Source organism: Phaethon aethereus, assembly GCF_964289735.1.
Source record: "Phaethon aethereus genome assembly, chromosome: 9".
In the NCBI taxonomy this organism is placed as follows: Eukaryota; Metazoa; Chordata; class Aves; order Phaethontiformes; family Phaethontidae; genus Phaethon; species Phaethon aethereus.
In genome coordinates this window covers 24,341,892-24,353,875 of record NC_138585.1, presented here as the reverse complement: position 1 = coordinate 24,353,875, position 11,984 = coordinate 24,341,892, and the positions used below count along the sequence as shown (strand labels likewise).

The following is an 11,984-nucleotide window of genomic DNA, read 5'->3' as shown; positions in this document are numbered from 1 at the left end:
AATCCCAAACCCTCCCCTTTTATATATTAACACACACTTTCCTGGGGAGCTACTGTGTGCCTCATTTCCAGCAATGGGGCATAGCCTAGGAAATCCAGATTCCCATTCTCCTTTTAACATATATTAAATAACTAGGGTCTGTACCAATACAAATATTGTATATATTCATGCACTGTGATTATGTTCATAGTAGCCCACCAAGGCACAGTTTTTGTGTCCTTGCCCCCGCCCCCCTTACGTTTTGGCATGCAGTGCTAGAGCTGTTTCTGTTCAAATACCTGCTGGGGGATTTGTCTCTAGTCTGATTTTCACACTAGGGGACACAGAAATCCTGCCAGCATAGACTTAAAAATAAATAAGTAAAAGAAGGTAAAGGCCTTACTTCAACATCTTGCACCAATCATGTCAGCTCAGTTAAGATGCCTTAACCCTCGCTACAGTCTCCAGAAAGCACGTCACTGAAATGATGTCGTTATAATTCTCTGGTCAGATATTTTATATATTAACTAGGACAACAAAATTGTTCCTTCTGCAAATCTTCATTCATGTGACAGCTGTAGTGTTTTGATTTGGCATAATGGGTCTTCAAGTCTAAATTGGTTTCTAGCTCACATCTCCTCTCAGCATACCACCATTTGCATTATCTGCTACGTATGGCATGTAATTGAAGTACCTAGGTATGCTCATTAAAATAAATGCATAATTTAATGGTATATAAACAGCTGCTAAAAACAGCTGTGAACCTGGCTGTATTCTGAAGGCTTGTAAAGCTTGCATATTTTATAACTGTTCTGCACTTATAAAAGGCCTGGTCCTGCAAGGAGCTGGGCATGTGCTTATCTTCAAGCATTTGAAGAGTCTCATGGATTATAATGAACAAAACCACCCGTGGGCCTCTACGAGCACGGCAGATCATGCCCTGGCCGGGCAGCATGGCCAACCATTAGTCATAAAAGTTGTGTCAAGAAAGACGAGAGTTGGAGTGACTAATGTCAGCTGGGTTTAGGCACTAGGTATAATCCCTCAGATGTTGAATGTATCTGAAATTAGACCAACATCTCTGTCAGACTTGGAAAGTGTATTCCAAGATGGCCTTTATGAAACATGCCCAGAATTAGAAAAAATTAAACCTATATGATGTCTGTTTATGTACAGCTTTAATAGAAAAGAAATCCTAATCTAGAGTATCAAAATATCCTATTCATATAAACGTATGAGAGCATCTAATAGAAAAGTAAGAAGTGTAAAACACAAACTCTTTTTTTGAAATTAAATATCCTAAAAAAGTTGTTGGTTTAAAAAAAAACCACACCCACAAAACCCTAGGCATTTGTGTGCTAAAAAAAAAAAATTAAGAAGATTACATCTCTCCTCGTCTACGAGTTTTTGCTGCAACAGCTCTGCCTTCCTCCTCCTCTTCCTCTTCCTCCTCATAATTTTCTTCATGAACTTCTTTCTGGTTGTTCTCTTCTTGCATTTCTTGCTCTCGATCTGCCCCTCTGTTATTTTTTTCATCTGCCTGATTGGGGAAAACAAAAAAAAAAACCCCAATTCAGTGCAACTGGCAGTTTCCTTACAGTTTATTTTGGGGCAATGAGATGAAGTTAAGGAAAAGTGACTGTCAGCTGGAGTTGTTAGAGCTGAGGGACAGAAACAGGAAAAGATTTCCAAAAGCCTCCAGGCAGCAAGAAAGGATGTGGGGGTGGAAGGATGAGCAAAGGGAAGTTGGGACAGCATGAAATTTCAAGGTCTATGATCTAAATTATTATGTAACGTCACTGTGACATGTTAAGTGCTTAATCATGTCTCCGAGTTTGTGGGTTTAAGCAGTACTTACATTTTCGTCGTTTTCACCATATGGCTCTTCAGCATTGCGTTCCAGTTCTCGTTTCTTCTCTTCAGTCAAATCTTCCTGGATCTAGAAAGCACAGAGATGTTCTGTGTATTTTAATTTCCTTTAAAAAAAGTAGTCTGTGGCATAAATGTAGACACATTTTCACAGCTATGCTTTTACAGAATGAAGATTCAAAAGAAAGGGAGGAGAGGGCATGGAGAGGTGAAAGAGGGGGGGAAAAAAAAGCAAGCACCAAACCACCCAACCCACCCCATCAGGAAAGTAACTTCCTCTGAGACCACATTTAACGACACTTTTCACAGACCCTCTCATCAGCAGCATTTAGATTTCCATTCCATGTTTTAACTTTACATATATAATATTTTCTTCTTGTCCTTCACAGTGAAAGTGTCATGACACAGGAAGGAGTCATTACTGACACTTCCACCCTACTGTAGACTCCTAGAACTATTTTGGTTCCGATATGCGATGTAGGTATTTAATGGTAACTTTGTCCATGTTTTCCCAGCAGTTGAGCGATCCTTCTGCCAACTGCCCCTGGAAAACCACAAAAGAGCAAGGGGAGAGATTGGGAGTGAAGAATAACCTTTTCCAACTCTATCCTTGGAGAGAGAGCAGGCCATGCTGCCTCTGTTTTCCAGATGTTCAGATCTTGATCTATCCCTTCTTGCTTGTATGCCAGCACTTTCCCTCACTTCCACGTCAATTCTTGTTTAGGTGCAAATTTGAAAGAGGCATGCTTTTCAAAATAAACTTGATTTTCTTTTGGAGAATGCCATTACACACGTCTGCTTCAAACCGTGTCCTGCAAGCTGGGTAAGGTGCTTCAGTAAGGCCGTACAGCTCTCCCCACGGCAAAAAGCTGTTTCACCTGGCTGGGAAGCATTCGCCACTCAGTGCTGCCACCCACCCCTGCCACAAAGAGCAAGGATGAGACTGCTGCTCTCCCCAGGGCTCCCTCCCTCTAGCAGCTGCCACCACATTCCCCTGAAGAACAGCAGCAGCCTTCTCAGCAATGTCAGTGCCAGGAGAGTGTATTTAGCAGCTGCTTCCCACAGGAGGCAAAGCTGCTTGTGAACAAGTTCTCTGGGGTCAGGTGTTGCTGCCAGCAGAAGGGCAGCCATCAAACCTGGATCACATTGAGGAATATATGGAAAAGATTTGAACAGCAATGTATTTGAGTCAACCTCCTAAAGAAACTGTTTCTAATTACAGCATCCCAACTCTTTCCTGATTGCTCATTCAATCACTGCTGACTCTTTAATACTTCCAGTAAGCACAGTCCTTCATAAAACATGTATCAAATTACTTCCTGTAAGCCAGAGAGTAATTGCCAAAGGCCAACTATTACCAGTTCCTAATGACCTGGTTTGATTTAAGTAACCTGATTTTGGACTAGTGAATTCTAAGTGCACGCCAGCTACCCTACACAAAGTGGTCCCCATAAGGGAGTAATGAGTAGCCGTTTCGATCGCTTTTTGTAAATCGTTATGTATGAAGTAGAAAATAGCCCTTGATTAGGTCATGTATTGAAGAACTGCGGAGCAGCTATGCTAGTGCACACATAACGAGCGTGCCATTCAACATAGGATGGAGAAAGTCCCTTCCCCTCCTTTTCTCCTCCAGTCCAAAGCAATGTGCTAACAGCTTCCTGACTGTTTGGCTCCATGAATAGTTGGGGTTTACACACCTTGGATTGCTGAGGAGATAAATCAAAGCCAGAGCTAAAGAGTAAGTAACTGGCCAAGGAAGCAGTTTGTCTGGAACAGCAGTGCATGATTAGAGATGCAAAGTTAATGAGGTTTTCAGGAATTTTTCCTTGCGTTGTGAATGGCTTAATCTTTTCAATTATTGCGCAACTAATACTGTGATCACAGCATATAAGCATGAGTAACACTAAACGTGTCCAGAAGTGGACAGCAGTGTAATGGCAAAACTTCTAGGTTTCATAAAGTCAGACAAAGCGATTTGGGTTCATTTTGCAGTTATAGAAGATACCAACGTTGAACATTAATGGAGATGTGCTCTGCTACCTGAGTCCACATATGCCTTATGTCTGTTTTCTTACCTCCTCTTCTCCTTCTTCCTGGTATTGTTCATCCACATTATCTTCCTGCTGGTCAGGATTTCCTGCCATCTGCAGAAAGAGCATATAAAAATTCAGCTCTATGTGCATGCCTGTTAACTTCAGAACACTGAAGGTTAAAGCTTCTTGTTCTGGAACTAAAACTTTATGCAAAGCTAAAGTAACAATAACAGCATTAAGAAGTTATAGTGCGTTCATTAGCATTAATGATAGCCTGGCTACATGATTTAGAACTGCCTTAAATTAAAAAACAGACAGCAGAATGATTATAATAAAAATCACTTCACAGAATAAAGCAAGTCTTTCCATACTAAGCAGGAAGACAATGAAATATTCACACCATTAAAGACCAATGCCGTAAAATACAGATTATTTCTGCCTAGAGGAGTTTACAGTTTAAACACGGTTGAAATGCGCAGCATTCACCGCAATGGATGTAGAAGGAAAGTGACACCACTGCTTACAGTTGATGGCATGTTGATGGCATAGAAGCAGCACAGAAGGGATTTGTGGGAAGACGTGAAGATTGTATGAACATGAAGATTGTTCTTCCAGGGGCTTGTGTGAAAGTAAATGCAGAGGCCCTGAACTACGAGACTACAGAACCTTGCTGAGTGGAGCCAGTGGTGAAAGACTACCAGTGTACCACCAAGAGTAATCCCACACTTTCACCTGCACATGTCATATATGGCTTAAAAGAGATCTTTAAAAATCAAAGTTGAGTGTTCTCTTGTGAAGCTGTGCTACACTGTCCTTAAAGAGGACCCACAGATGCTTCCCTTCCCTTTACTGACCACTAGGTGCTCTTCCATTCCCGGATGTCCTTGTTTCTGACTGGTTTGCTTGTGCTTTTCATTTTCATCTGGTAGATTTTCTTCTCTCTCTTGCTCAGCTTCCTCAAATTCATCTTCTCCCTGATTGTTGGGGTCATCAGCAGGGTTCACATCTTCCATGGCTGCCTTCTGTAATTTTCAGAAGTGAATGTTAAATACGTATTTTTATCTCACAGTCAAATTCCATTTCACTTGAGAGCTTCCCTAGCGTGAGCTGCATTAGAGCCAAGTCCATACCCACTGAAGCCAGCTGGAATCTCTCTGCAGGCATCAGGGGTCACCAGATCAACCCCCACCCAGTACAGAACTGTCAGTTCCTCAAAAGAAAAAGTACCTCAGCACTGAATAGAGACAGAACTGCAGGATGGTGTCTGTCTGCTGAAAACCAGATTGAATCTGATGACTTATTTCACACTGGCTGTTGAACTTCTTTTGTTGACTATCTGACAACTGACAATGCCTGATAAGACCAGGTGAAAAAAGATAAGAGTTTAAATGCTCACAGCTCAAAAGAGCTGATGTGATCTTTCAGTACCAGTCTGTCCTGCAATATTGACCTTGTCTGCATCTATAATAAAACAAAAGAAAACAACACTCACTTCTCATCATACTTTGCCATTCAGAAAGCAAGCATTTTCTTTCTGCTTATCATTCTGTAAAAGCATTTCTGAGATCTTTATAGCTGACAAGTTAAAGATCCTTCAAAAATACTTACTATACAACTTAATTTGCTGAGGGCGAGGGAAGTGAAGATGATATGCCTGATGTTCCACAACACCAAGTAGGATGGAACCTGGGGCAAGGCGCAGAATTGAATCTCCTGCATCGAGATCTCCGTGCGTTCGATATCGTGGCTGTGTTCAGTGCTGAGGTGTGGCCTCTTTCAGGATCTCACACCACTTCTGTGCTGACTCCAGCTGGTTTCAGTGGCTATTGAGTTGGCTCTTACCTTCTTAACTAATGACAGCATGAAAAATACTGTCACCACGCTTTTTGACTGACCACCAATAAGTTACTCCTGTTATTTTTTTTGAATTCAAGTTTACCTGTCCAAGTCCTAGATAAGTCCAAATCCTTTATTCCACCTAAAACACAGATCAAAGCAATGCAGAAAAACAGCTTGCTTCCAACAAGGAAGCTTTTTTGATTTCTTCCCAAATCACTAAGGACAACTTTAAATAGATCTTGGATGTAGTTTTAAACTGTCAAACTTGTCTTCCTAGCAGACCTCTGGTTCATCTTACTTCTGTACTGCGCAATTATGTTAGATGAGACCTCTGGGTTTTCACTTCAGTAACGACTGCAATCCATAGCATCTTAATTCATACTCACTGATTCATCAGCCTGCTGATTTTCTACTTGATGTTCTGGTTCTTGCTGTTCATTTGCATTATTTTGATCATCATCTTCACCTTCATCCTGGTGCTGGTTGTCACGTCCATAAGCTGACAAATTTTTGATATTATTATTGTATTACAGCAGTTTCTAGTTAGCCTTTTTAACAGTTTCCTATATACTAGCTTCCAGATGTGCTTTTAGCAGTAGGCAGCCTTTACCCAAAGAGCTTACCTAAACAAGTAATGCTGACAGAATTGTTTTACTGCTAGTAGAAAACTGACACTGAAAGATTATATAATTTGAAGATATCAAACAAAATCATAGGCAAATACAGGAATGTAACCAAGATCCACAAAGCTCTATCCTAGTACCTCAATCAAAGGACACTCTTCCTTTCAGATATGAAAGGAAGATATGGATATGATCTTTAGTAATTCCTGTAGTTCACTCAGTCCGTTCAGCCAGTGTTATCTGAGCTTCTGGTTTTAAATTGCAAGTGTATAGTTCCCTTGAAACCAAACTGGATATGAAATTAATATTAAAACCTTGCATGAAACGCAGTACACAGGGAACCCGTGAAGATGGTAGGGATATACATTTTATCTTACCTCCTTCCTCTTCCTGAATACCTTGCTCTTCTTCCCCTTGTACAATATCATGGTCCATGTTATCATAACGAGCCTGTTGGCTGAGAAAATTAAATGCAAATACATCATTTCAGTTTCAAAAAAGTGTGGTTTTGCTTTAGTAAACAAACCATCCTACTGCATCTCTGCCTCCCCCACCTCCTGCCAGAATGGGTTCCAGTTTAGCTTTCCCCTACCTTACATTTTTTCACATCACCTTTCCTGAAAGAAGAGATACTTTATAGAACAAAAACTTTCTTGTCCTACTATACTAACTTCTGTGCTTGTATTTTTTTATGTATCAAATGGAATCTGCCTTGTATTTTCAAAACTCCTAGGCTAGTATATGCCATAATCAAAGCACAAATACTATGAACTGGAAGCAAACAACCTCTCAGGTAAACGGTCTTAAAGACAGACTACATGGATCAGTTATTTTGTTGAATAAGCAGTTTTAGCTTTCATCTTGAAAGGGGTTTACTTGTGTAGTTGTTCTTGCAGGACACAATATTTTGACTATCAATCAACTTATAAAAGGCGTTCCTTTTAGAACATGGGTCAAGTTAATAATTGATATTTCAATGTTTCAGCAAAGAAAATTCAATAGGCTTAAGATTCCAAAAAATAAAAAATTGTCACTAACAATTTTAAACTAAGCAGAAGCATAAGGAAATATGACAGGGAGGGTGAAAGGTGAAAGCTACAATATCATGAATATAACTGCATTCACAATAAATTCATGACACTAACAGGACGTTGGTTTCTCCTGAAATCATTGAACATAGGATTGTTTAGGTTGGAAAAGACCTAAGGATCACGAAGTCCAACTGTTAACCTAGCACTGCCAAGTCCACCACTAAACCATGTCCCTAAGCACTGCATCTACATGTCTTTTAAATACCTCCAGGGATGTGACTCCACCACTTCCCTGGGCAGCCTGCTGCAATGCTTGACAACCCTTCTGGTAAAGCAATTTTTCCTAATATTCAGTTTAAACCTCCCTGGCACAACTGGAGGCCATTTTCTCTCATCCCCCATCACTTGTTACTTGGGAGAAGAGACCAACCCCCACCATGCTACAACCTCCTATTCAGGTAGTTAGTTGTAGGGCAATAAGGTCTCCCCTCAGCCTCCTCTTCTCCAGACTGAACAACCCCAGTTCCTTCAGCCACTTCTCATAAGACTTGTGCTCCAGACCCCTCACCAGCTTCGTTGCCCTTCTCTGGACATGCTCCAGCACCTCAGTGTCCTTCTTTGTAGTGAGGGGCCCAACACTGAACACAGGATTCGAGGTGGGGCCTCACCAGTGCCAAGTACTGGGGCACGGTCACCTCGCTAGTCCTGTTGGCCACACTAGTGCTGATACAGGCCAGGATGCTGTTGGCTTTCTTGGCCACCTGGGGACACTGCCGGCTCATATTCAGCCGGCTGTCAACCAGCACCCCCAGGTCCCTTTCCACCGGGCAGCTCTCCAGCCACTCCTCCCCAAGCCTGTAGCGTTGCATGGGGTTGTTGTGACCCAAGTGCAGGACCCAGCACTTGGCCTTGTTGAAACTCATCCAGTTGGTCTCAGCCCATCATCCATTCTGTCCAGATGCCTCTGTAGAGCCTGCCTACCCTTGGCAGGTCAACAATCCCACCCACCGTGGGAGTTCTCATGGAATTACTTGAAAAGAGCATCTCACATTTAAGAGGAACTTTAGCTTAGGTACTTAATGCATATCTGATATTGGAGCTCCTCAGTACTACAAGATCGTAATTGCTACTTAGCACAAAATAATTACTAATTGAAAGCAAGCTTTAAGACAAGGGGCATTGTAGGCCAGAAGCCCCTAACCTCTCCCAAGGATGTGCATGGCCATGTGCACTCATTACTCCAGCCTTCAGAGGTTTGAATAGTTAAAAAAAAAAAAAGAAGGGAAAAACCCTTAAAATAACAATAGGATTTAGCCTTGGAAAGAAGGAGGTGAGGCTCACTGAATTTAGTTTCTGGGCAGTCTAGGTTTATAGCATTAAACCACCTTCTTTTCAAAGGTGGTACAGTGGAAGCCAAAAAACCTAGAGCACAGACCGTGACAAACTCATGTAAAAATTTAACCTTAGCTGGTTTTTATAGAGTTTTTCTCCTTGTTCTGCCTGTTTCTGCAGCTGAAGCTCTTTTTCCTGAAGCTGTTGCTGCCGTAATAGCTGTCCTCGCAGCCTTTGCTGGTGTAGCGATTCCTGATGTTCTCGTAGCTGATTGGCTTCCTCTGCTCTTTGGGCTGCAAGATGTTGCTGCTCTAGTTGCTGTTCATAAGCTGGCTTATGTCTTTTTGTTACAGCTTTTGTTGATGTTGTCTGTCAAAGAAATGTGTTAGTCATAGATTTATCGTAATTTCAATGATCAGAAACAAGCATGCAGAAACCTGTGACAAGAGGGAAAAACATGCAGATGCTACATGCAATAGGCAAAGTTACAGCAAAGTTACTTTAAGTTTTCTTGTCTCTGCTTAAAGTTTGGTTTTTTGAACACAGACTGGAAGTGCTGGGGCATTTGTAGAGGACATGCGGAAGTTTTGATGGCTGACAATTAAGATGGCAAATGTGCTTCGATTGATGTAATTGGTAATTTCAGTTGGGGTTGCTTTGAGCCTTAACTGAGATATGGCACATTTTTTACAGCCAGCAGTTACTTAAACTAATTCCAGTGTCACAGCTTAACCTATTGCTGCTGTTCTAATCTACTGCACCTCTCCAACAATGGCTTCTCATCACACTAGAGTGCTAGGAGACTGAGTGTTTACAAAGCCTAAGGTGAGATCAGTAAAATATATTTTCCACCGGAGATCTGATCTAGAATGCAAATCCAGGATTTGCTGGTTTTATTTAGAGCTGCACAGAGCAAGGCTTGCCATTGGTGCGCACTGATTTCCCCTGGCTATTTTAGTTATGTTCATCTTGCAGTTAAAATTTCCTGTCAAACGACAGGATGGAGACATGATTACAGAAGGTGGGTATATCTTACAAGGAAACACACTGCAATTTGCTGAGATGTGTCAAATTAGTAAAGCAGGACAGCTCTTCGTCAAGGTGCTGAAGATAAGTCTCATTCTCATCAGCTATTTTCTTCCCATCAGCTACCACAGGCCTCAAATTTAAAGTAAGAGATGGAATTCAACCTGACTGCTCTTTTATTCCATCTGTTGCTTTTTATCAGCAGAATTAATGTTCATTCAGCTGCATTTGGCAAGCACTGCAGTATGTGTGTGCTGAAGTTGAGCCTGAATCCTGTGCATCCAAGTGCTTTGAATCCCAAATGTTCTATAAATATGACACTGATTTTACCTAGAAATAGGCAAGTGCAATACAGGGCCAGCAATGATAAGAGATGCCTCCTTGTAAACAACAAATCTAATCAATTAGTAGAAAAGAAGAGCTCCATACCTCTGAATGAAAATGATCACCCAGCATGTTGGTTTCTTCTTCTTTCTCTTCCTGTTTTTTCCACTGATGCTCTTCTGGTACTTGATCCTGTTCCTCCTCTAAGTGCTCAGGCTGACCTGCCTGCTCCATTTCTTCCTCTTCAAGTTCTTTTTTGCGTTCCTCTTCAACTTGATCAACATGTTGCTCGTCATCCTCTCCAGCTTCTTGTTGCTCCTGAATATTTAGGTCTTTGGCATGCTGGCTCTCCTTAGCCCTTCTCTGCAGATGAAAGGGTTCAGCTCCATCATCTTTTTCCTGGGTATTTACCTCTTCTCTCTCTTTTGGCTTCTCATTCTGCCAAATATACACAAAATTATGTGTGCACAAGGTATTATGGATTCCATATTTTGTTTCAAGAGAGCCAAGGATCAGTTATGGATGCCTTTATTCCAGCCTGCAGTAGTGAAGCTGTAGTCAGGAGAGCCAAATGCCTGCTTGGGATGAAGCCACCCCTCCTGCCAGATGATATCAATACCTGATTCTTGGCTCTGCACAGCTATGCCAGGTGTTGTACAATTGCATTATAAGACAGGTTAAGCCTCGTTTTATCTGGAGTGGAACAAAACTATTACAATTCTGTATCTACAAAGGAAGCTTTGTATTTTTATTCCCTGTAAGTTCTTCTGGCCAAGAACTCTTGTAAAACAAAACCACAACTGATATTGCAACTTCTAGTCTTTACCCACAACTTTGCTTTATGTCTTTTTGAACATAGGCTAACGTGCCAATTTTAAGTATACTGACTTAAGCATGCCACTGAAACTTTATAAAACGCAGAACGACAAATTTCTTCAGAACTTATTAAAGCTTTTCTGTAACATGAGGTATCTAAAATTTTAGAGACAGGTTATTATTCAAAAATTTAAGATTTTTAGCAACTTCTTAGAACAGCTTACATAAACCAGTTTTAAGTGCATTTACAGTCGTAAAATAGGCCACCATGAATATATTTTTCTACTTCTCAGCAAGATTAAACTATTCCTTACTACTTTACTCAAGAAATTACAAACTTGTACAATTAAACATACGCTTCTAATGGAAGTTAAGCACATAGCTAGTATTTTTCTGAATAAGAACCATTTCCTAGAGCGTCTGTAGCCAGTCAGTACGTTATACCTCCTTACGCTCTTCAGCCGCAGCTTCATGGTGCACTGGGAGGTCACTGTGGGGAGACGGTGCTCGCACCTCTGGTTGCTCGTTTGATTGTTCTGACTTCTCAGGCTGTCGGAAACTTGGCATTTTGTTGAGCGTGTCCTTCAACTGTTTGTATTCCTCCACCTGGGACTAAAGTCAACACATTAATTATAGCGTGTCCAAATCAATTCCTGAATAAAATGTAGTCACCCCAGAGTGAACTTGCTGGCAAGACATATGGTTGAAAGACTCGATATCCACATCAGAGCAAATACCAGGGAGGAGAAGGGATGGGAGCTTTTAAAATTTGTTGTTTCCACGCACTAAGATAGCATTGATTCATCACAGTCTTTTCAGCCAAAGTGCACATGCATACAAAATATATTAGAAAAACCTCTGTGGGACAAAGATGAAGATTTGGTTTATTCATGCCAAGCAGGAGAACTGTCAAAAGGGGATGATGCAGTTTCCTTGGCAGACTGAAGCAAGGGAAATCAAGAGCACCACAACTTCTCCTTTGCTGGTAGAAAGAAGTACAGTTCTTCCAGAAACAGTAGCTTTGAAGTATATATACACATCATGAAAATGCCAGATCCTCAACATTTAGACAGGTGTTACACAAGACAACAGCCAACATAAAGGACTGAGGC

The 11,984-nt window shown here is 41.2% G+C and overlaps 1 protein-coding gene across 1 annotated transcript in view; it reads right to left on the bottom strand.

The window, feature by feature from the left end:
• Window positions 1-821: 821 nt before the first annotated feature.
• GOLIM4 (golgi integral membrane protein 4) overlaps window positions 822-11,984 on the bottom strand; it is a 33,503-nt gene continuing 22,340 nt past the window's right edge. The window contains exons 9-17 of the mRNA XM_082003725.1: window positions 11,317-11,484; window positions 10,162-10,494; window positions 8,837-9,075; window positions 6,721-6,800; window positions 6,107-6,219; window positions 4,736-4,903; window positions 3,924-3,992; window positions 1,838-1,918; window positions 822-1,519 (exon numbers count right to left, since the gene is read on the bottom strand). Of these exons, the coding sequence (XP_081859851.1) occupies window positions 1,361-1,519; window positions 1,838-1,918; window positions 3,924-3,992; window positions 4,736-4,903; window positions 6,107-6,219; window positions 6,721-6,800; window positions 8,837-9,075; window positions 10,162-10,494; window positions 11,317-11,484 (1,410 nt within the window). The 3' untranslated portion in view covers window positions 822-1,360. The remainder of the gene's footprint in view (window positions 1,520-1,837; window positions 1,919-3,923; window positions 3,993-4,735; window positions 4,904-6,106; window positions 6,220-6,720; window positions 6,801-8,836; window positions 9,076-10,161; window positions 10,495-11,316; window positions 11,485-11,984) is intronic.